Source organism: Camponotus vicinus, unplaced genomic scaffold (genome assembly GCF_025532165.1).
Source record: "Camponotus vicinus isolate PSW18456_S1 unplaced genomic scaffold, iyCamVici1.0 SCAF_3, whole genome shotgun sequence".
In the NCBI taxonomy this organism is placed as follows: Eukaryota; Metazoa; Arthropoda; class Insecta; order Hymenoptera; family Formicidae; genus Camponotus; species Camponotus vicinus.
Window position 1 is genome coordinate 20,395,589 of NW_028141967.1, and position 22,874 is coordinate 20,418,462.

The window sequence follows — 22,874 nt, forward strand, 5'->3', positions numbered from 1 at the left end:
GGAGACGATTATATTTCCTGAAGATAAAACAGAGCATTTGTTTTAATAATCTTTAGCTTTATGTCCACTTTTTCAGGGAGCGCATCAGGACATGCGTCCGCTGAGGCAAGATGGCCGCTCTCAGGTTTCTCGCTGGTATGAAATACAACACGAAGCAATTCTTCTTTTATAATGGAACCAGATAAATCTATCTTGATGCAAAAGCAGGTGAAGGATAATTCGGAGGATCTACGAAGTGAATTTTTGGACTTGAAAAATTGGGAAGAGCAAATGAAGCGAAAGGAACAAGAATTGTTGAATGAACGTACTGGACAGGTATTTTTGCGATCAAAATATTGATGGTATATTTATTAATCCTTTTATTTCATATTTTTTAATATATATATTTTATTGGAACGAATAATATATGTATTATGCAATAATATATGTCTTAAAAAATATATAAAATAAAAGGATTATAGAGTGAAATGAATAATGTTATACATGCTTAAAATCTTATAAACATAAATTATTTTAAACTATACATCTATATTACAAGTTTGTTTTAAAATTGTTGAGATACTTAAATTTTAGATTTTATATTTATGTATAATATTAAATTTTTTGGCAAATATTGTATGTGTAATGCATATATTGATTATACATTTAACTTACTTAAATATGTATATGAATGATATATATTCCAGAATGTTTTGCCTCCAATCAGAAGCAAAAATAAGAAAAAATGTGTAATAAAAGAAAATAAAAAGACTGAAAATTCCAAACGAATAAAGTCTTATGATTATTCATCATGGGACAAATTCGATGTTGTAAGTAATATTTATATTATATATTATATGAATTCTCTTGATTTTTTAAAAATAGTTGAGGAAATATTTACAAAAAACTATTATAATTATCATTGTAATAAAGGACAAAGCATGCAAAGAATTAGATAAAGAAGGACAATCTAGTGATTCTTGTGATGAAACTATGTCTAAAGAGGAATTGGAAAAAGATCATAGCAAAGCATTAGAACACAAAGATCAAGGCAATATTTTTGTGCAACAGAAAAAATGGGATAAAGCAATTGCTTCATACAGCGAAGCAATAAAAATTTTTCCTTACGATGCTATATTTTATGCCAATCGTGCACTTTGTTATTTAAAACAAGACAAGTAAATCTTATACTTTAAACGTTTAATAAATACAAATCATGTTAATTTCTACAATTTATATCATTATTGAATTTGTTATATTATATTACAGCTTGTATTCAGCAGAAGCAGATTGTTCATCTGCAATCCAATTGGATGAAACTTATGTTAAAGCTTACCATAGACGAGCAACAGCGAGAATGGAATTGAAACAATATAAAGAGGCAAAGGAAGACATAGAAGAAATATTAACTTTAGAACCTTCTAATAAAGAAGCAAAGGTCTTGCTTAGTCAAATTAATAAACGACTTGAAAACTTAAAGGTATGTATATTTTTAGTATTATATATTTTGAATTAAATTGTTATTAATATATAAATTGTTATTAATATATTTATTTATTTCTTAGCCAATTATTATATCTAGTGAAGAAATAACCAAAGATATACCGATAGAAAAAAAAATTGCTGAGAAGATGTTTGATAATGTAAAATCCAATAAAAAAATAATTGATATTAAAGAGAATAAGAATAAAAAGGATAGTGTAAATAATATAGGAGCTATTGCAAAATTAAACACCATAAGTCTAACAGAATCAAAGAGAGATTCACGCATTCCAGATTGGCTACCAGAAAAAGATAATGTTGAAGTTGTGGAACCTATTGAAAAACCTCCTCATTTACGCTCAAAAGTAAGTTTGTATTAATATGTCACACAGTATTTGTGCAGTAATGTAATTACATCTTATTATTAATTAGGAACCATTGATAAGAATACCTGTGCAAGAGGCTGATTTAACTAAACCTTTTGAAAATTATGATTTCCTTTTAAAAAAAGAAATTAAAGCATCATGTGATAAAAATCAGCATCTAGAATTATCAAATGTACACTCTGATAATACAAAGCATGAAGAAAGTATTACGAAACCTAAACCAGAAGTGAATTTTACCGAAAATATGGAAATACCTCCCATCCCAAGAACTGCAGTCCAATTTGTAATAAACTGGAGAAGATATACTTCATCTGATTTTCGGTACAAATATTTAAAGGTAATAAATTTTTTACATATTAATTATATATGACTTATACTAAAATTTAAAGCAAAATCAAATTTTTCAGCAAATACCATCAAGTAACTTACCAAAAATATTTCAAGATTCAATGGAAAGTGATATTTTTAGTGATATATTAACGATACTTAAAACAGAGTTTATGAAACGGGAAGAACCTATATTCCCGTATTTAAAAGATCTCAGTGATGTTAAGAGATTTAGAGCTCTTATTATGTTTATCAGTAACTTAGAAAAACAAGGTATATAATGATACATATTTATTTTTCCTGATTGATTTAGGATGTTTAGTAATATGGAATTTAAAATACTTCCAGATTTGAAGGTTATGTTCTCATATTGTAAAACATCAGAAAAGATATCTGAAGAAGAAATTATAGAGTTGCAGAATAAATATGAAATTTGATAAGATGTGAATTGTAATCTTAAAAAGAAAAGTTTGTGGTAGGTAAGTTGTATCAAACTTTTGAAAAAAACAGATTCTGTACAGATTTTCAAAAGTTTAATTTATATTTTAAAATATATTTAAATATTTACAAGAAATACATAAATCTTACATCTTCAAATGTTAGAACATTGTAACAGATAAATAAAATCATTTTGTACATAAAATATGTTATACCTAAACTGTATAATTTATAATGAAATATTTAATTAAATATTTTCAATAGTCTGTAAAAATATTTACAGTCTAATATACAGCAGTAAATAATATACGCGCACTATAAATTACCATTAAGTAATCGCCGAATTTTTTGATCATTTTTCATAATTTGTGCCTTTACTTGACGTATTTTGTCCAATTGCATCTTCATGTTGCTATCAATTTCTTTTAATGTTTCTTTCATAGGTTCTATCATCTCTTGTGTTTCTCTGAAATAAGAATTTCCATAAAAATTTAATTATTAAATAATATTAATTTCCATATTTATTTATAAAGAATTGTTAAGACTGCTTATTGCAAGTTATATATATATATATATATATATATATATATATATATATATATATACACACACACACACACACACACACATATATAAACTTGCAATATTATATATATTATATATATATAATATATACCTTTGTTCCTTTTCCAATTGTTCATTTAACTGGCGATACTGGCTTTTCCAATCCAACAGTTCTTTCTGCATTACTTCTACGTCTTCCTGATATCATAGAAGATTTTGTAAAAAACTGTTGATTAATATGTAAAAATATGCATATAATGTACTACCTGTACATAATCTAACAATTTCCCTAGAGGATTCGTCGCACGCGTTAGTGTCTGTATTGTTCCACGTAATTTGTCAATTTCCTTAGCTGCTGCTTCTCGATCGCGTTTCGAACCTGATTCCCATGCCTATATTCAAATATATATTAATAATATATATATATATATATATATATATATATATATATATATATATATATATATATATATATATATATATATATATATATTCGTTACGCGGACTATTTGATATTTTGGAAAAATTACAACAATTACTGCACAAAAATGTAGAAATAACATATTTCAATACTTCTTACAATGTCCACTTTTTTCGGTAACACATCAACATTGTCGGTATTAACTAATTCTCTTTGGGTTTCTAAGATTTGTGCCACCAAATGCCCATGTTCCTGCATCAGCTGATTGTCTATCTTGTAATCTCCATTCTCTAAGTTATCGCCACTGCTTCCTTTAGTTTCCATGACTACCATATCTTCATCATCGTCCTTCAAGTCTGCGTCTTCGACAATAACACTAATATTTCCTACTGGTGTCCTGTAAATCGTAAAATTTAAATTATTATAATTTTAATATAAATAACTCTTTACAAAATAAATATTTTATCGCCGTCTTACTGTATCTCCTCGTTGATAATGAAATCTGTCTTTGCTCTTATCCTGGGAGCGGCTGGTCTAGCACTGATAGGTCTAGCACTAGGCGGTCTTAAGGAGGTTTTAGGCCTTTCATTGGATTGCTGCAAAACGCTAAAACAAACATTAAATTAAATATCTATCTAAATATATTCTGATACTATCGAAAGATTTATAATTGAATATATTACGTCGTTTCAGTAGTTGTTTCATTTTGAGAATCTGCAAATTCTGATGTTGGCATTTGCTCGCTCTTTTTTTCAGCGCTCTGTTGCCGCTCTTTATTTTCTTCCGATATTCCACTTTTCTTAATTTCTTTGTTATAATTACTCGTTTCTGATTTATTTTGTTCTTCGTTATTCAGAGACATCTCTGAGGGCAGATTTGCTATTTTCTCCTGCGAGCCACTTACTTGCGCTGAATGCCTTATTTTACTTGATGAACTCCGATGTTGTATCTGTTCCTCCTTTATTGGTTCATGGGGTGAGATTGTAGCATTCTGCTTTGTTTTAGCAGATGAAGAAGGCCTTCTTTTTTGCGCCGAAGTAGGAACTTTATCTTCAACTGGCTGAATATGATAAAAATAAAGTATATTAAATGAAACAACATACATATACACACATATATAATTTAAAGTATATGTTTTTGAAAAGCAAATAAATTTTAGAATTAAGAAATGATTTCTTTTTTATTTTTCTTTAATAAGTACTCTATAAATTTCAAATAATGTGAAGAAAAACAAATTTTAATTCTACCTAACAAATTGGTACAATTTACTTCAAAAATTTTAGCAATATTTAAATGAGATTTTAACTTTTTACCTCAGCTGGTGGAATATCTATAGCCTCAACATTCTTCAAGTTTTCCTTTTTATTATTCTCTTTTCTTGCTTTATCATCGACATTCTTTGCTTCGCCCGATGCTATTTTTCCCGTACTAGATGATCTTTTCTTTCGGTCCATCGAAACCTTATCTTTCTCCGATGATTTCCTCGTTTGCGATGCCTGCCTTGGTGCTGGCTTTTTTGAAGTTTCATCTTTAATTGTAGATTTCGATTTTTTCTTTTCCAAATTTTTTTTATAATGTTCAATCGCTTCTACACTACTGACCTAACATATATATAATAAGTAATATGTTATTATTTCACTTTAAAAAGATATAAAATATACTTATATATTACTTTTTTATCAAGACATTTTCCAATAGCTTGCAATAACTCATTTGTCTTTGTCGGTTCTTGACCAGAAATTATCTTACTTGCTCTAACCATTAGATTAGCACCTGAAATTAATTCTAAAACACATTATATATATTAATTACATGTATATTTATAATAATAAAATATAGCACATTAAAGTTACTCACTGACAACATTGATGAGTTTTGTCAAAAAGGCAAGCTTTGCCTCTTTATCTTTTATATTATCTGAATTTAATTCCTCATCAGTAAATAATCCCTTCAAGAAATCCGTCTCTTTAATAATCTGAAATCAATTTTTATCCACATGTGCAAGATGTCCTAACATGTCAAACTTATGATTTATATAAATCTGTATATTTTGTATAAATTTAAGATATGTGAAATAAATTATATAAAAAAATTATATTAAAAAGAAAGAGAAAAAAAATATTAAACGCTGAATAGTCTGTAAATAATAATTATGTATATATGTGACAAATTACAGCTGTTATAATATCATGAAGAAAGCGAAACGGTGGTTTTCGCAGCAATTTATCGGTTAACGGTGGCTTCTTGAAATATTTTCCGAGTAAATCTTGCGTTTTCTTTATCACTTCGGATCGTACTTCGTCCGTCATTGTGAGGTTGTTTTTAAATCATGTTCTGCGATAACTCACGATCCGTCAATGTAATGTCAAACGGTTGCTAAGCAACGACCACGTGAGAACTACGACCAATGGATGCGTTTCATTTGACATTACGAAAATTTTGAAGCGTTTTCAAGTTTGATTGACCAATCAGAGCAAATAAATCTATGTTGCCTCCTTCATTCTGATTGATCATTCAAAAGATTCTTTCATAGGTTCAATGAAATTCATTCAGCGTCACGTGATAATCGTAGATCATTGACCGAAATTCCGATTGATCACTTCGAGATGTTAGAGATTTTAATGGTTAGTAAATTTATAAATTATATGCTGGCAATACTGCGCGCTTCTACTATCATCTAGTGATATTGGTATGTGGGGTTATTTGTAAAAGCGAGGAAATTGTCCTGCCAAGATGAGTTTTTTTAATTTATTGCCTGTATTTTCACGGTAATTATGACTTCTTCGCTTTAATTATTTACATAATAATATTTAACTATAATTAATAAGTAATTTGGGAAATTTCTAGTTAACCAAAATTGAATCAGAAATATTTGTGTTGTAAGCTTGATATGTAAACATTCACATTAAATAATATTTACTTTATTTTCAGATTATCTATACATACTATACCTGGTATTCGAAATATATCGGCATGCACTAATCCATTGTACTTCAAAGTCAGTAATGCGCTCTTGTAAGTTATTGTAAATATAATTATTGTAATATTTGAAGTGTCAATCATACATGTACTATAATTATACTATAATTTTAATTCATTCTGTAGGGGAGAACCATTGAAAAAAAAGAAAAAATTAGATCCCGCGATTATCAGGGCACGAGAGGAAAGAAGAAAAAGAAAGTTAGAAAAGCAAATTCGTAGATTAGAGAAAGCCGCCAAACAATTGAAACCAGTCTCTGAGATAGAGATACCATTGAAGTTAATAGATGAAAAAAAGTAAGCATGTATACATATTGAAATTTTATTATTTGAAATTAATTATATGTGAAACATATATAATTTCAGTAATATATTGATTTTATATTATTTATGTATCTATAATACTAATTATAGAAATTAATTTTAGAGAAAGGTTGCGACAGCTTCCAAACCTATCAGAAGAGGAAGTAGAATCTAGAATTTTATTGCAAAAGGAGTGGACTAGATACAAAACTCAACAACATTTAAATAATGTTCAGACGATAGATTCTATATTCTATTCGCAACAGAAAGCACTCGATGAACTTAGAGCAGAATCAGAACAACTATATCAAGAAGCAATACAGGTAATTATTTTATTTATCTAGGAAATTATAAAATCTGCATTATTATTATATTTTTAATATTATAATTTAATTCATGATATACATTTACATTTTTAGAACGATTTTAAACTTTTGCCATATACGGCTAAAGGTCCATTAAAAACGCCAGCAATAGAAAATTACAATAGTCCAGATGGAGACTATATAAATATGACTCGGAAATTTGATGGAGAGGAATAAGTTTGATGTGTATGAAGAGGGTGAATTACACTCTGTGTCAGAAAATTCGTATGTAAATAAAGCATATATTTTCAGATCATTCATTGAGAAATGTGAATTCATACATTTAAGAATGTTATATAAGCTTAATACAGAATAAAGGAAGCAATAGCAAATATAAGATCTAATATAGGACGAAAAGAAAAAATAATATTTTTTTCTTTCTTCACAAAAAAAAAGATCTATTGTTTAAATATGTAACAAATTGTTAAAAAAAAATCATGTTATAATATATATTGAGAACTTTGATAAAATAAGGATTTATTCCATTTGTTATAAATTTTGAAAAGAGATGAATTTTTATTAGACTATATTTTATCTCAAATATGAGATAAGCGTAAATTATAGATTTTTATTTTATAGGAAATTTGTCTCAATATTATTTAATTTTATTAACATAAATCATACGTGTAAGCTTATTTTATCACGAATTTTAAAAATAAAATTATAGCGCAAAACTGCAGTAATATTATTTAATTTTATTAGCATAAATCATATGATGTATAAGCTTATTTTATCACGAATTTTAAAAACCAAATTATAGCGCAAAACTTTGCAGCATTTTACTCTGCAAATTTCACTAATTCTATCAACAATCTTGCAAAATAATTTTCCATGAAATATTATAACAAAGCTATTTAAGTTCATAAAAAGAGAAAAGTGGAAATAGAGTATAATATACTTTGCAACACAGAGAGAAAGAATACTTTATAAATATACGTATAAAGAAGTTTGTAATTTTTTTTCGATCGATTATATTAACGCTACATTAACGAAAAATAGTAATACAAAGTAAGCGTATTTTCATTCGCCAGTTACATTAGTTAAAGTTATTTACGATTTATCAGCTCAGCCACGAATTCGATCGATGATAATAAAATGTATGTCCGGTATATAATCCTAAACTATCCGGTGCTGCTGATCTATATCACAGTAATCTCTAAAGGAACATACATTCCAAGCATTGCGAATATTATCCAGGTCCTATAATATCGCAAGCTTCTTTCTTTCATTGATTCCTTTCCCGGGCAATATAAGCTGTGTCTAAAAGAAATTCTTCTGACTCTAGGCATATTTAAAAAAGACACCCTTACCATAGTAAAAAATGTCGTAAATCCTTTGGGCACCAACGACGTCGTAAATCTTTTATGTACAAAAGATTTCTTTAAATTTTTTATATATGTAAGCATCATCTTAAGTGTTCGAGACGTTCTTTCTCATCTTCGACGGTATGTTTCGAAAGCCTTATAAATCTTTGGAGATGATCAAAAGAATATTTCTTCCTGTCGTTTAGTCGAACTTGAGCTCGCGCTTGCACATGGGACATTTGTCGCTTGTTTTGAGGCATTGTCGCAAACAGTCCGCATGAAAGAGATGATGGCAGGGTGTCACTCTGGCCTTGGTCATGCTGCACAGACACACCGCGCACACATCATCGAATTTCTCGATCTCCTCGACGGTCGCCTTCCGGTACCGATTCAACATCTCGCGCTCTCGCCGCAGCACCGCGCCTGAATTCTGCATTAGTTCCTTCCACCTTAGATATACGTTGAGATACGTGGCGACCATCAGGAACCTCCAGGAGGCTGAGGGCAACAGCAGAATGGTGAAGATTGCCGATATGACTATTGTGAAACAGCGAAGTATCACCGGCGCGTACAGATTTTCGATGTTCTCCAGCGCTTCTAACTGCAAGAAGCCCAGAATCGTCGGAAACATCTCCACGAAGACCTTCTCCGTTGCCGAGTAATAGACCCATGTAACCACCGAATAAATCAACGAAGGTCTGCGAGATACATATGAATATTAAAGGCACTACAATATATGCATTAAATAATTAAGGAATTTAAATATACATACAAATTTAAATTATTTTTATAATACACGAAATAATAACAGAAATAAAAGAGAAATTAGAGGAATTATCATCTCTTACATTGATATAAAAATGAAGTGTTAAACAAATTCGATGATTAATTAGATGAAAAATCAATTATAACGAAAAAGATAGTTTTAATATTTCTTAATTATATCTAGCGAACAATGGAGTTACTCACTTGTAATGATCAAGACCTTGTTCTAATCCAAACACGAGGAGCATGAAGGTCAACGTGACGACGAATGTAACTGCTTTGGTCCATTCTAGTACGATTTTGGTAGCCGACATGGCAAGATGCTTTATCTTGGATCTCTCAGTCAGGGTGACGTACGGCGACCAGTCCTCCTTTTGAATTAACTCCTTAATGTAACTTACGCAGTAGGCTATCACGTTGTAAAACATGAGCGTGTATAGACAGGTCAATCTTTGTTGCGGCAACAGCACCTTATCCGCTAATATCAAGAAGACTATCTGATTCGCCATCACGGAGAAGTTGCGCATTTTCAGGAAGAGATTCTCCGCGCGATCCACCGGTGCGTACAATCGTCTTAGGAAGCGGTTCAAGGGATGCCAGGCTTTCTTGGCTCCGCCTTCAACAATAATCACCGTGATAAAATGAGAGATTCGATTTTATTTTGCATTCATAATAGTAGAAATTGACTTATATAAGAGCTTTAAAAAAAGGACACCTTTATACATATCAATATATGGAGATAGGAAGCAGTCTTAATTATCAGGAGGTAAAATTAATGAACATAAGAAGATAAATTAATGAAGTCTGTACGGTCGACTTAAATCCGCGTGTCTCATATCACACTTTAGAGATATCAAGATTGGAGATAATTCGAAAATATAAAATGCGAAAGTTCGAGTACGCACGTTCAAGAAGAGGTGTATAATCAGCGTAATTTATTTATACTTTTAAATTACAACGTTGAAGAAAGAGTTTTTTAATATATATCTCCAAATTATAACTTAAGAAGCGCGACTTGGAAAGGGCAATTTTTTTTTACGGTCATAACTCGATATCTCGTATGTACGACATGATGAAGTAACTAACGAAGAGACCGATAACTTTAATTTTCATATTGGCCTTATTCTCGCCTTTATACAAAAACGTTTACCTGGTTATTTATATCTACCGGTCGACAACTATCACAGATGATCGAAGCAAGCGATCGTAAAACCCGGTGGTTTAATCGACAATCATATTTTAAGAATATACAAATCGAGCACGTGACGAAGGCAATTCTCAAAAGTTACATCCTGCAGCTCCTGGTCGATCGGACAAAAACGTTTATAGCCGTTCGCATAATTATCAGGGGAGATTATCATTAACGTTCGCGCCGACGAACATGCGGAGGCGAGCAAAAAGAAACGCGCAGACACGCGACATCTCGTTATTATTACGCATAAAAGCACACATTGATGTGCATTCGCCACGAGAGATCCTCCTCCGTTTTTTTTCATCGTGCTTATCTTTCACTCTTTGAAGAAGAAAGAAAGAGAGAGAGCACATAGTACACGACACGAGCGCATCGCCGTGAGTGATTTTCCGGAGATGGACCCGAACAGCAGCCCCCGCTAAGGGTTTTATCCAGAGAATGACAAGTAGCTGAATAACATGACAGGGCGTGCTTTACATTAATAATTGCAAACTTGTTACCAGCTGATGCTGATAACGAGGCAAAGGCGCGCGTGCGAGAAAGAGAGAGATAGAGGGGAAAGAGAATTTCCCTCGATCACCGTTAATTGAGTATAACGTAATCGACATGGCTTCGATGAATGATCGACTTCATTTTTAGTAACGAGTCCAAGCGAGAGAGAATTTGCATATTAATGGACATCAGTCAGGACGAGTCACCGCGACGTGACGGCAGGACGAGACAAGGACAGCGATGGCTACGTGGAACCCGTAGGATCTCTCCACATGCCAACCGAAGGATGATCCACCCCCCGTCGGGGACACCAGGACGGAGAGCCAAGAGGGCTCTCTGGTACCTATAAAACTAACGGCGTTCGGCCTTCAGTCGAGCATTGAGCGACTCGGTGTCCACACGGAAGGAATCGTCGATCAGAGACGAAACAACATCCGCAAGCAGCGAGGTGACTCCAGAATTCAGGTAAATACCGACAATCGCCATAACCTATGATAAATCCTCGCAAAATTCGCATTTTTCGGAAAATTAGAACGGATCGCATAATATTATTACTGTACTATTACGTGTAGTATTTTAATTACTATGCCGAGTTTATTCCGTTAGGTTATCTTGATGTTCTGGTCGAGGTTTTGCGAATATTGAGACTACTAGTATATATTACTGTTCTATTATACGGATGTAAAATTTAAATATAGGATCTTAAAAATGAATATTATTTATGATTTTAAATGATTTGGATATCTACATATTTAAATCTTTTAGAAAAGAAGAGAAATTTCAAGGAGTTTATATATATTTTATATATATTCATAGTTTTTTAATCATTGAAGCCTATATAATTAAACAAAACGCAATAAAAAAGAAAGACTAGAAGACACTTTACTTCTATTTTTACGCTTTAACATCTTGTGCTAGGGTCTTCTAGCCTAGGTCTTCTAGCCTTTCTTTTTTATTGCGTTTTGTTATCATCCGGACCGTATATTGCTTTTGTCATTCTATATAATTAAAAAATTATTTAATTTTTTTAGATAATTCTATATAAAATTAAAGTTTATCGGTGCTAAAACTTGGGAACAAATCACATATACTGATAATGATTGTCAGAAGAATTAATTTTGAATTTCAAAAAAAAAATAAAAAGTGAAACCAAATCAAATTCTTACATATTACAAGAATAGAATCAAAATTAAATCTAAATACAAGTCTCTTAGAAATTTTCTATTTCTCTAAAATATTTAAACAAAAGATTTAAAGATAAAATCGGAAAGTTAGAATTAAAGTAGCAAAAAAGAAAGAGAGAAGTTGAAAGTAACGTTAAAATATCCATTTTTTTATACCTTTGACTGCTATGATTTTAAATGATTTGGATATCTATATATTTAAATCTTTTAGAAAAGAAAAGAAATTTTAGAGAGATTATATATATTTTATGTATATTCATAGGTTTAATCTCTTTGAATCCTATATAATTAAAAAATTATTTAATTTTTTTAGATAATTCTATATAAAATTAAGTTTTGTAGGTGCTAAAACCTGGAAACAAATCACATGTATTGATAATGATTGTCAGAAGAGTTAATTTAAAAAGAAATAAAAAAGTGATAAAATTCTTACATGCTACATAAGTAGAATCAAAATATTAAATCTAAGTACAAGTCTCTTAGAAATTTTCTATCTCTCTAAAATATTTAAACAATAGATTTAAAGATAAAATCGGAAAAGAGTTAAAGTGGCAAACAGAAAGAGAGAAGTTGAAGGAAACGTTAAAATATCCATTTTTTTAATACCTTTAACCGCTTCGGCGAGAGTCTTCAAGGTCGGGACCGGGTACCTGTAATTTGCGCTTAAAACCACTGGTAATACAAGGGCTGAATATAAGACAGGCGCAGGCGATGGTAAAAGCGGCAAAGGACCGCGCGGACAATAGGGCAGAAGAAGGACTGCGCTTAGAAGACAAACGCTTTGCGCTGTCTTTTCCTTGTCCACTGTCAGCGAATTTGCGCGAACGCGGCGTCTTACTCTCGCTATCATGCCCATCTCCAAGTTGTCCTGAAAAATTATATATAAGCAATAGGATCTCTATTAATTTAATATTTCTCCATCTATATATTAATATATTTTCTGAAAATTTGCATTGGATCTCAAAATAAAAAATCTAATTCGGGATGTCACGTCAAACGCTGATAAAAATGGAATATTAGATCAGAAAAAGAGTTTAATTAGATTAGAGTTTTTGGAGAATATTTAATTAAATATCGTCGTTTATCATTAATAATTAATTAATAATTAATAATATAATTAATTACTAATTTTTAATAATTAAATATCGTCGTTTAAAAAATATCAGACTATGAAATAAAAATGATCAAAATAAATAATAATATTATATTGCTAAGAATTTCGATCAATTAATTTCGAAAATTAATTTAAATTAATTCTGAGTTAATCGCGAATTTATAGACTTCGTTAATTGCTTAATGACAAGTTTGAGATGCCAAAAGAATTACTATTGAGCTCAAATCGCTTAGTGCAGCCAAAAGTCATTCGCGCGACGTGCTTTGGCAAGTTATCTATGTAGATCTTTAAATCTTCTGCATCTCTGCTTCTTGCTTCTCTATATTGGACGCTTCAAACTATTTCTGAACGCGAAAAATTCTCTTCACAAAGATCTTCGTAAAGGTTTATCTTTTTCTCTCTCTTTCTTAGAAGAGAAAAGCAATGCTTCCGTTTTGCGCCCACGATTTACACCGACCATCCTGTTTCTTCCTCTCTATATGTTTATTCAAAGTCTGGTATGCGTGGCGTTTGTTGCTCTTCGAATATACGCCTCTGGTCATATATTTTTCGACGTCTGAGGATAACCGAGACGATAATCAAACAGCTTTTTCCGACTAATGCATCCTCGATTCGCGGAAATTTTTTCATCTTTTTCGAAAAAATTCACCTAACTATAAATTATAAAATTATTATCGAACATCTCGAATTTAATTACAATATTTTTCTGCAATTTCATAAATTTTTTCGACCAATTTTTTTATCCATATATAGTCTCTATTTTTCTAAATATTAATTGTTATATTATTTATAAATCAGATTTCTTTTTTCTCTTTCATAAAATTCTCATGTGCGTTGCAACATTCGCGGTATTACATGTCGAAAGACACGCGATGTCAGATGATTCGATGATGATCACATGTTAGCCAATGAAAACTGCGAAGACAACGTGGCACATTTGGCGCAAATTTTGGAAATCGCATTTTGTAGTTAACAACAATATCCCGGTCCATATGAAACAAAATTCGCTAATATATAGTGAACACACAAGTCGCTTTTGAATAAGTACAATTTTATTATTTCAAATTCTATATTTTCTATTCTCTTATTTTTATTAAAAATTTAAAAATAGCTAATTTTCGTTTCATATTTAAAAAATATAAAAATGAAAATTATGAAAATGGAAAAACATGGAAAACATTATATTCCACTATCAGAGCATATTTAATATCAAAATATGCCAGTATCATCTAAATCTTGATTGTTATTCCATGTCTATATCGAGGACTATCCGTGTATGAAGTAAATAAGACGCAGAATCAGATACCGCATTTAGCTCAAAACATATGATGGAAACTTCTAAATATGCAATCATCGCAGATCCAATGCAATCAGTCTTATGATACATTCGCTTCTTCCGAAACATGTGTTTATTCTTGGTTTTTCATCAAATTTTTTTTTTAATAATAATTTATTATTATCAGTTGATTTTAATTGATTCCTTGATCTTATATTTTATCAAGATTTATCAAAATTTAAAGAATCGCTGTCAAAAGAGAAGAGATACACTTTAATCTATGTTCATCAATATAAAAATATTATATAATTATAAAAGACTATCTGTTTCTAACATAATGCGATAACTATTTAATAAATTTAATTTCAATAATATATTCTTGATTGCTAAATGCCGATAGTACTCACTATCAAATTACGACGGAGAAGACGTATTCAATTCTTCACAAGTAAATCGCGAACTTTGAGAGAAACGAAGGAATTCTCTCGCACTCCCTCGAAATCCTTTAGCAGTTCTTCAGTATTATCAGAGTCCAAGTTCACACTTTCGAAGGACGCGTCTCTTCAAGATCTCACTGTGGAATGAATATACCGCTTCTTAGCTTGCATACGTCCAAAACGAATGCTAACTGGTACGATACTGACCGTCCTGTCGGTCTTTGTACCAGCGGAGCAATGAGACAGGGCATAGTGTGTGCGTGCGTATATGCGTGTGACAGAAAACGAGAGAGCTTGAGAGATGAGGATGGTGCAAGAGAGAAGAAACACGATAATCGTTATAAAAAACGAAAAATAAATCAAACAAAGAGAGAAGAAATAAAATTCAAGAGTGTGGAGGAAAGATAAAAATACAATACAAAGATAAGAATAGTGAAAAAGATAGGGTGAGTGAAGAAGATGCAAATAGAGAGAGAAAAGAAGAGAGCAGAAGTGGAAAGAGGAGGGCCAGAGAGCTAGAGAGGGAGAATTTGGCATCGGTGTCGAGCAACGCAAATTTCTTCGGCTATTCTTAGCGAGCAGAGGCGCGATGTCGCGTGAGACGCGTTTTCCGATCTGCGAAAATTCCCTCACGGATTTTCTCTGTGTATCTTTCTGTGAAATGCGTGTGGGCCCTCATACGATCCGACTGAGTAACGAACACGCGGCTCTATGACCATTCACGTTTTCTGTTTCCTGTAGATTATGAGATGTCAAAATGATAATTTTTGAAAGCTTCATATATTTCAAAATTACTGTATAACTGAACATTTTCTATAGATTAACTTTCTTATTCCTGTCATCTATATATTTTACACTTTAGTCCATCGAATTTATAAAGATCATTATTTTTTAAAATGATGCAATGCTAAAAATCTTACGTTTTTATATCTATTAAAAGTTATGATCTTAATTTTGCTATTTCACAAATTATATAAAAAACTTATCAAATATATCAAATTCCAGAAACTTTATTACTCATTCAGTTTCACTCTGTAGTAATATATAAAGTTCTCGACATATATTTCAGTATTTGTTATTCACATGTTTATTATAAATTTTCTTTTCCTGCTCTGTAATGTGGAAAATATTTGCATCACGCATACGTGAAACAATAATGTGGAAATTTATGCATTTACATAAGAGATCTGTTAAATCTATAAATAAAATATGAAATGATTTCGCGCAATAAGCTAAATTAGAAGGAGTTAATATCTGCGAAGCATCAATGAGAATTCCGCGCGCTGAATTTCATTGTCTGGCGACGAGCGTCATTCACTACGGACGCAGAAAGTGACGATTATAGCTGATGATTCCGCTGGTTCCTAGTACCGATGATTGCGTAGTGACTATTGACAATTTTTACGACCACGTGAAACTAATTCCGGTGCAACAAAATGCTACGAAAATAAACAGTAGTTGAATATTTATATCTATAATGATATCATTTGTGCGCGGAGGTTTTTTAAATCGGACGTATATTTACATTTTTAAGATATGATTATTATTATTTAACATAAATATTGTATTCATAAATATAATAAGATTATTCGGTACTGGTAATTTTGACATTTCTCTCGTAGCTCGTTATTTATACGGTATTTAATTCTTATCTTTTTGACACAATAAAGTGTATCAATTAAAAATTAAAAATTTGGATCCGTCCCTCGAAGATGCATATTTCACATGTCATTGATCCGATTCTCGTGGTACGCATGTTTTCGCTCACATCGAGGGAGAATCTGCCAGTCGCCGTCTGGGGAGCTAATTTTACGTCGTCTCGCAGCGAGTTTAGAAAGACTCGCGGTTCGACGCAGTGACCCACAATAAAGATGTAACATCTCGACAAATAATCGTAGATCACATACGCCCCGAAAAAGATATCTCTACGCTTATGCGGCGAACAAAAGATTATCGAATATTAAATTAAATGTAGTTACGACGGATCTATCCGAGACAAAATATTTCGCAAGGCGCCAGCCGTATCTACGTTTCCATTATCTTTATTATAATGCAGTTTTTGTGCAAAAACACGCTGATTGCACATTCATCGACACGGCGTTACTACGTGATGTTAGAATCGCTAGACACGCTGACAAATAACACTTTAAAGAGGAGTTCACGTAAAATATTATGTTGCACTGCAAAACTATATATAACGATACATGTATCTCGCACTGGAAGCTTTAAAAGTCTAAAGAGAAGATAACTACAAAATTACAAAATTGAATCAATATCGTTCGACCACATTTATTATATTTTTTCAGACCTTTGCAATTTTTATGTGACAATGGAGAGATTATTATGCTTTGGAGCGACTCCGAAAATAATACGCACACATATACATATAGACGAGAATGCAATTGTCACAAAATGACAGACGAAAATAAGCTTACATGAAACAATATGAGATAAAAAATAAATTCTTTACTGTTACACTCACATACACTTACAAAAAAAACATAAAGGAGGCCGCGAGATTCGCGGTCTATCAATGCTGAGTCAGCCAACACAGTTTCCTTGTTTTTGAACGAATGTTTATGGGAAGTTGTGTAGGAGGGAAGAAGGGAAGCCTTGTTCGGCGGAAAGTGGATCATGTGGTCGTATAAAATGTTTGTGTTTATTATTAGCACAATCAGATAGAACAAGAAGAATTTATTTTATTTTTATTTCAAGAAATGATGTGCTTTTTCGATCAATGAACTCAGAGAGTTTAAGAATCTCATTTATGGCTAAAGAAAATCATTTGGTTACAATTATGAATGAAACAAGTATAATTAAATCACAATCGATGCATAGCACTATGATTGTATTTCATTTGTCTACGAATTCTGCACTATCGCATAGAGCACTGCAATATTCCAAGAAGAGAAACTATTAATATTAATGTTAATATGTTATCGCTATTTATTTATTTGCAGCAGACAAATATCGTTAATTAAAATATTTCTTATCTCATTCTTACTCACCACATCGTTAGATCGCAAACGCTTTCCAGCTTAATCTGACATAAGTTTCCCAGCCTAATTACTATTAATTCTCCTAATTACTATTAATTTATTTTGATCGGATTTTTCACAAATCTCACACTATTCTAAATTCTTTTAACAAATTCGAAAAGAAAATAATTTTCTGAATAATTCAAAAAAGATTTCAAAACGAGATTTCGAATCACATATGAGTATTTGTCTTTATTATCGGTTCAAGCCGGTAGTCTTTGCCCCCGTAGAGTCACGGACTAAATCGTTTCACTATATGTAGAGTGGGGATCCTCGATGTGGGACATCAGTTTTACCCGTTTAATTCGCGAGACGAGTCGCCGACGCGAACGCTTTTCCACGGCTCTCACATCGCGATATTATTATCATTATCATTATCCTCATCATCATAGCCTGGTTTAATAAACATTATATAGTCGCGAATACATATTATAAATATCATTATAGAAAAATTAATTCAATGCTGACACGATTGATTTTTCACTCGATCGCTATTAAGGTGCCCAAGTTAGAGACTAAAGTGCATATCCTAAGAATCTCTTGTGTGTTGTGTTCTCTCTCTTTGGCGAGTTAATTAAAATCTGTTTATTTGGTTTCTTAATCTTTAAGTGTATATCTTATATATCTTATATATCGTCATATATATCTTTTAATGGATGCAAAAATTTTTCTGATCTTTCTAAAAATAATTATATCTTATCAAATAGTTATAGCATTGTATATTTCATAATTATATTTCTTTTTGTGATATATATTTTGATATACATATATACATACATACACACATACATACATACATACATACATACACATATCTCAAGGAACTCGTTATCATATCCAATCCACCATAGCAGCACATGATATACGGCGATGAAAAATTGACTCGAAGACACATGATGAAGTCGATATTTCGTAGACATTTAATATTTCCGGACTGGCGTGTCGAACTGCTTTACATAATGCTAAGACATTAAAGAGGGTGATTGAACTTGGTAAATGAAAAGATTATTTGCATTTATTGTGTTACGATAATGGAGATTTTACGAGAGAATCACTCATTATTAAAATAGAATTACATTTCTCTTAATAAATTATTCATTATTATTTTATTATTAAATCTTTTCTAAGAAGCAGATTATTTTTTATAAAACGCTATTATTTTCTACTAAAGAAGTAAAATGGGTGAATAAAGTGAAAGTCATTGATATTTAATGTGTATCTTAGTATTAATTTATTAATTTATTAATTAAGCTAATCAATGTAATCCAAGACTGCGCTTTGGCAATGCTAAATTGTGTAAACACTGGAAATAACGAAAATGCAAACTTTGATAAAAATATCAGAAAGTTTATAAAACTTTCAACAATAACCAAGATATCATCATAAATAGAGAGATAATGGAGAAATAATAATAAGAAAGAATAATAATAATATAATAATATGCTTTAATAATTTATTTAGGAGAAAGGACCCCGCGGAATCTTTATGGAAAATGGCTTTCGGTCAAATGTTTCGAAACTTTGCAAAAAGATAGTTCTCAACATGTAGATTAAAAGTGTCCATGGGCATGAAGCTCTAAAAATTCGAGATTTTCAGCTACAGCCATCCAAAGTGGTAGATTTTTGAATTTCTACAGCATATTCCGAAGTTCGGCAACGGTAGCTTATCTTAGTTGGGTGAGGTTTTACAAAAAAGTAGTAAATACAAAAGTTTTGTAGAAACAAAAAAAGCAAAAAAAGCAAAAAAAAACAAACAGTAACTCTGCTATTGACAGTTCCAAGCCTGTATTTAAAAAGAGGAGGATAAAATAACAAATACATGTATATATTTTCAATCTGTCACACACACACACACACACACACACACACACACACACACACACACACACACACACACACACACAAAATTAAGGCAGTCTACTTATCACAAAAAATCATAAATCAGATAGTCTTGATAATTCTCATGCTTCCTACATGCCATGTTTCTTAAACTTTGAGGACTTATAACTTTCACTTTCCCCAACGTAAAAAGCTTTTCATAGGGTGTTTTGGAAAGCTCTCGACCGCAACTATACAAATATGCAATCAAAAAAGTGCGAAGCTCTGGCCCAAAAATCAACCTTATTGGTTCAACTCCTTCAAAAATCTACCACTTTGGATGGCTGTAGCTAAAAATCTCGAATTTTTAGAGCTTCATGCCCATGGACACTTTTAATTTACATGTTGAGAACTATCTTTTTGCAAAGTTTCGAAACATTTGACCGAAAGCCATTTTCCATAAGGATTCCGCGGGGTCCTTTTATTCTTTCTCTTTCTCTCTTTCTTCCATTTATACTCCGTCTTTCGAAACATGTATAAATTTATTCAACAGTTATAAGAATTGCTCATTTTAATCATTAAGACGAAGTATTTGCATAAATAAGAGAAAAAATAACAAAAAATCATATGTAGAAAGATGATGATTTAAATATGTAAATGCATTTCCACATTTCCTAACAAAAATGATCGATTAAATATTTTATATATGTACGATTTCATATAAAATTTCATATTGAAAAAGTCATTAGGAGTTAATGCATCTCTGTTTCAGACCGGCGAATCATCATGCTTACCTTCCAATTCACTCACGCGATCGCCTTTCTGGCCGCAATCTGTCTGTAAGTGTTAATAATAGATCAATGGTAGAGAAAGTCTTACCTAAATTACAATTAATGTAATCTTAATGCGGTGTTTCAGAATCGGCAAGTGCTACGCTCATCCCACAGTCCGACGACAAGAAGTGAGACCATTGTGTGTGGGCTGCGGCGACGAATGTGATAAATGCAAGTTTGGTTTCGTAATATCGACTGTTTGCGGTATCCCCGAATGCCGACGAGTAAGTAACAACATCAATTAATACAATTGTATTTTTACGACTCATTATCATAAAAAGTAATTATTCTTGAAAAATCTCGCCAAAGTATTCTTGGAATTGACGTTCAATTTCAAAGGATGAAATTTCGATGTTTAATTCATAGAACTGAAGATAGAATCGAAATTTAATTGTTCAACTAATTTTTTGAGATACACTTTCTGAATTTCTTCCCAAAGTTAAATATAAATCTCATGAATATAATCTTTATCATCGATCTCTCGTTGACATCATGTTTCTTTTTGAGAATTCGCGAGAGACAAAAATCTCGTCGCGTTCTTCCGCCATCTTATCGGCGCCGCTTTATAGGGCCCTGGTGACATTTGCGGCGGTCCAAGCGAGGCTTGGGGCGTATGCGGCGACGGATTGATCTGCCAATGCAACCGATGCGCCGGCTGCAGTCTGGACTCCCTTGTGTGCTTTGCGAATCATGCTTGCCTGCCCCATCAGAGCCTGGAATCGGGAAGCCATCTCGAGGATCTCTTCGAGAGATTTCCAAGTCAATTCGACAGAGTTGCCAAGTAAACCAAGGAAACCCACAATCCATAAGCCGCTCTGGATAAACGAAAAGGATGACGGATGGATGAGACGACGAATGAGAAAAACGAATGTGAAATGAGAGAGAGAGAGAGAGAGAAAGAGAAAAATGCGAATATATACTAGCGATTTTCCGAATTATTTATTACATTTCACGATATCTATAATCTCATTAAGTATCTACGATTGTGATAGATAACTCGTCGGGGCCCGAGTCTCTATTCCCTTCTCGCGAGACAACGGTGCCCCTGTCCGTGTTTAATGGCATTTCTGTGATTTTTTAATTACTGTGTTAATTATCGTGTTCTATCTACGCACGCCTCAATGAAACGCGGATGCGCGCGCGTGAGCGAGCGTGCGTCGTCGGCTAGCTTGATCTCGTGAGATACTTGATGAATCATCGCGCATTGATGATTCTTGGCTGTGAATCGCGTCTCTCGCGGAATACGCGCGCGAGGCGATTACTGAGTCCTCCATATTCCCATGCGAATCCACCATAAAGGTTTCCGCCGAAAATCGAGAGCATCGTCAATCGAAACGCACGGGAACACGGGAGAAAATATCGCAAATAAGACGAATGAAGAGAAGGAACTCTCGTGCTGATCATTAAATATTATCGATCTAAAAATTTTGACATTTCTTTGATTGTTCACAAAAGTTGCTCCACTTTTACGTACTCGTTTCAATTATACGTTTGATTTTTAAACATTTTTAACATTTTTTTTCCACGTTCGTTTAATATCTATATATTGCGTCTTTATTTATAGATTATTATTAATATTTGATAAAAAATGAGAAGAAAAATTTTTTTTTATCGCATATAATTTATTTTATATTTGTATTTCTTTGACTAGTCATTCATGGGCATCTTAAAAACGCGACGAATACTTGATGTAGTTCTCGATATTTTTGCGGAGACCGACCGTGAATGTTTGGTGAACGCCACCCTATATAACGGACAACAAAATAAAATTGGCTGCATTCATATGCGCATTATTGATATTGATTTACCTTCTTACCTCCCCTCACTCAAATAACTTTGTTTATGTGCTCTTAAGCGGAATGACAGTATTTTTATTTACAATAACGGATAAAATAAAATATTTCTTCATGATGATAAATGAGATAAAATGATTTGTTTACAATGATAAATGAAAATAGCTTTCATGTCTACTACAATGACGAGTGCATCTAGTTTTCATGTTTCCTAGATTTTAATTTACATATGTATATTTTTTTTATTTATACATATTCTTTAAATATATTTATTAAATACATCGAATTTTTTTGAGAGAAAAACTTATTACTGATATTAAAATTGAAAATTGTATCGTGTATTTCGATAAAAGCCCTTTTTCATAATCAAGTGCTGCCATCCAGA

At 31.9% G+C, this 22,874-nt stretch overlaps 5 protein-coding genes across 7 annotated transcripts; 3 read left to right on the forward strand and 2 right to left on the reverse strand.

Moving 5' to 3' along the window:
• The first annotated feature begins 82 nt into the window (after positions 1 to 82).
• On the forward strand, positions 83 to 2,813 carry Spag (RNA polymerase II-associated protein spaghetti). Its single transcript, XM_083095185.1, has 8 exons — positions 83 to 315; positions 687 to 809; positions 913 to 1,157; positions 1,249 to 1,459; positions 1,545 to 1,826; positions 1,894 to 2,184; positions 2,255 to 2,447; positions 2,523 to 2,813. Exons 1-8 carry the CDS (start codon positions 172 to 174, stop codon positions 2,609 to 2,611), a joined length of 1,578 nt encoding a protein of 525 aa, XP_082951311.1. The 5' UTR covers positions 83 to 171; the 3' UTR covers positions 2,612 to 2,813.
• Positions 2,704 to 5,982, reverse strand: Ift54 (intraflagellar transport 54). 2 transcript variants are annotated; one of them, XM_083095184.1, is made up of 10 exons: positions 5,772 to 5,982; positions 5,455 to 5,572; positions 5,270 to 5,370; positions 4,911 to 5,198; positions 4,281 to 4,657; positions 4,075 to 4,203; positions 3,757 to 3,994; positions 3,443 to 3,568; positions 3,289 to 3,374; positions 2,704 to 3,078 (listed from the first exon to the last, which is right to left on the reverse strand). In XM_083095184.1, the coding sequence occupies exons 1-10, from the start codon at positions 5,904 to 5,906 to the stop codon at positions 2,928 to 2,930; spliced, it is 1,749 nt and encodes a 582-aa protein (XP_082951310.1). In that variant the 5' UTR covers positions 5,907 to 5,982; the 3' UTR covers positions 2,704 to 2,927. The 2 variants fall into 2 exon arrangements, with proteins under 2 accessions (XP_082951310.1, XP_082951309.1); XM_083095183.1 differs by having other exon boundaries at positions 2,705 to 3,078; positions 5,270 to 5,382.
• Positions 5,983 to 6,185: 203 nt separating this feature from the next.
• Mrpl40 (mitochondrial ribosomal protein L40) lies at positions 6,186 to 7,500 on the forward strand. Its single transcript, XM_083095187.1, has 5 exons — positions 6,186 to 6,365; positions 6,529 to 6,612; positions 6,703 to 6,873; positions 7,004 to 7,202; positions 7,299 to 7,500. The coding sequence occupies exons 1-5, from the start codon at positions 6,331 to 6,333 to the stop codon at positions 7,419 to 7,421; spliced, it is 612 nt and encodes a 203-aa protein (XP_082951313.1). The 5' UTR covers positions 6,186 to 6,330; the 3' UTR covers positions 7,422 to 7,500.
• A 419-nt stretch (positions 7,501 to 7,919) lies between these two features.
• LOC145969232 (uncharacterized) lies at positions 7,920 to 15,279 on the reverse strand. Its single transcript, XM_083095186.1, has 4 exons — positions 14,979 to 15,279; positions 12,788 to 13,049; positions 9,518 to 9,929; positions 7,920 to 9,246 (listed from the first exon to the last, which is right to left on the reverse strand). Exons 2-4 carry the CDS (start codon positions 13,035 to 13,037, stop codon positions 8,751 to 8,753), a joined length of 1,158 nt encoding a protein of 385 aa, XP_082951312.1. The 5' UTR covers positions 13,038 to 13,049; positions 14,979 to 15,279; the 3' UTR covers positions 7,920 to 8,750.
• Qbp-1 (Queen brain-selective protein-1) lies at positions 11,293 to 22,478 on the forward strand. Of its 2 annotated transcripts, none has more exons than XM_083095188.1 (4): positions 11,293 to 11,462; positions 20,636 to 20,702; positions 20,782 to 20,920; positions 21,266 to 22,478. In XM_083095188.1, exons 2-4 carry the CDS (start codon positions 20,650 to 20,652, stop codon positions 21,479 to 21,481), a joined length of 408 nt encoding a protein of 135 aa, XP_082951314.1. In that variant the 5' UTR covers positions 11,293 to 11,462; positions 20,636 to 20,649; the 3' UTR covers positions 21,482 to 22,478. The 2 variants fall into 2 exon arrangements, with proteins under 2 accessions (XP_082951314.1, XP_082951315.1); XM_083095189.1 differs by lacking the exon at positions 11,293 to 11,462 and adding an exon at positions 18,324 to 19,038.
• Positions 22,479 to 22,874: the final 396 nt, after the last annotated feature.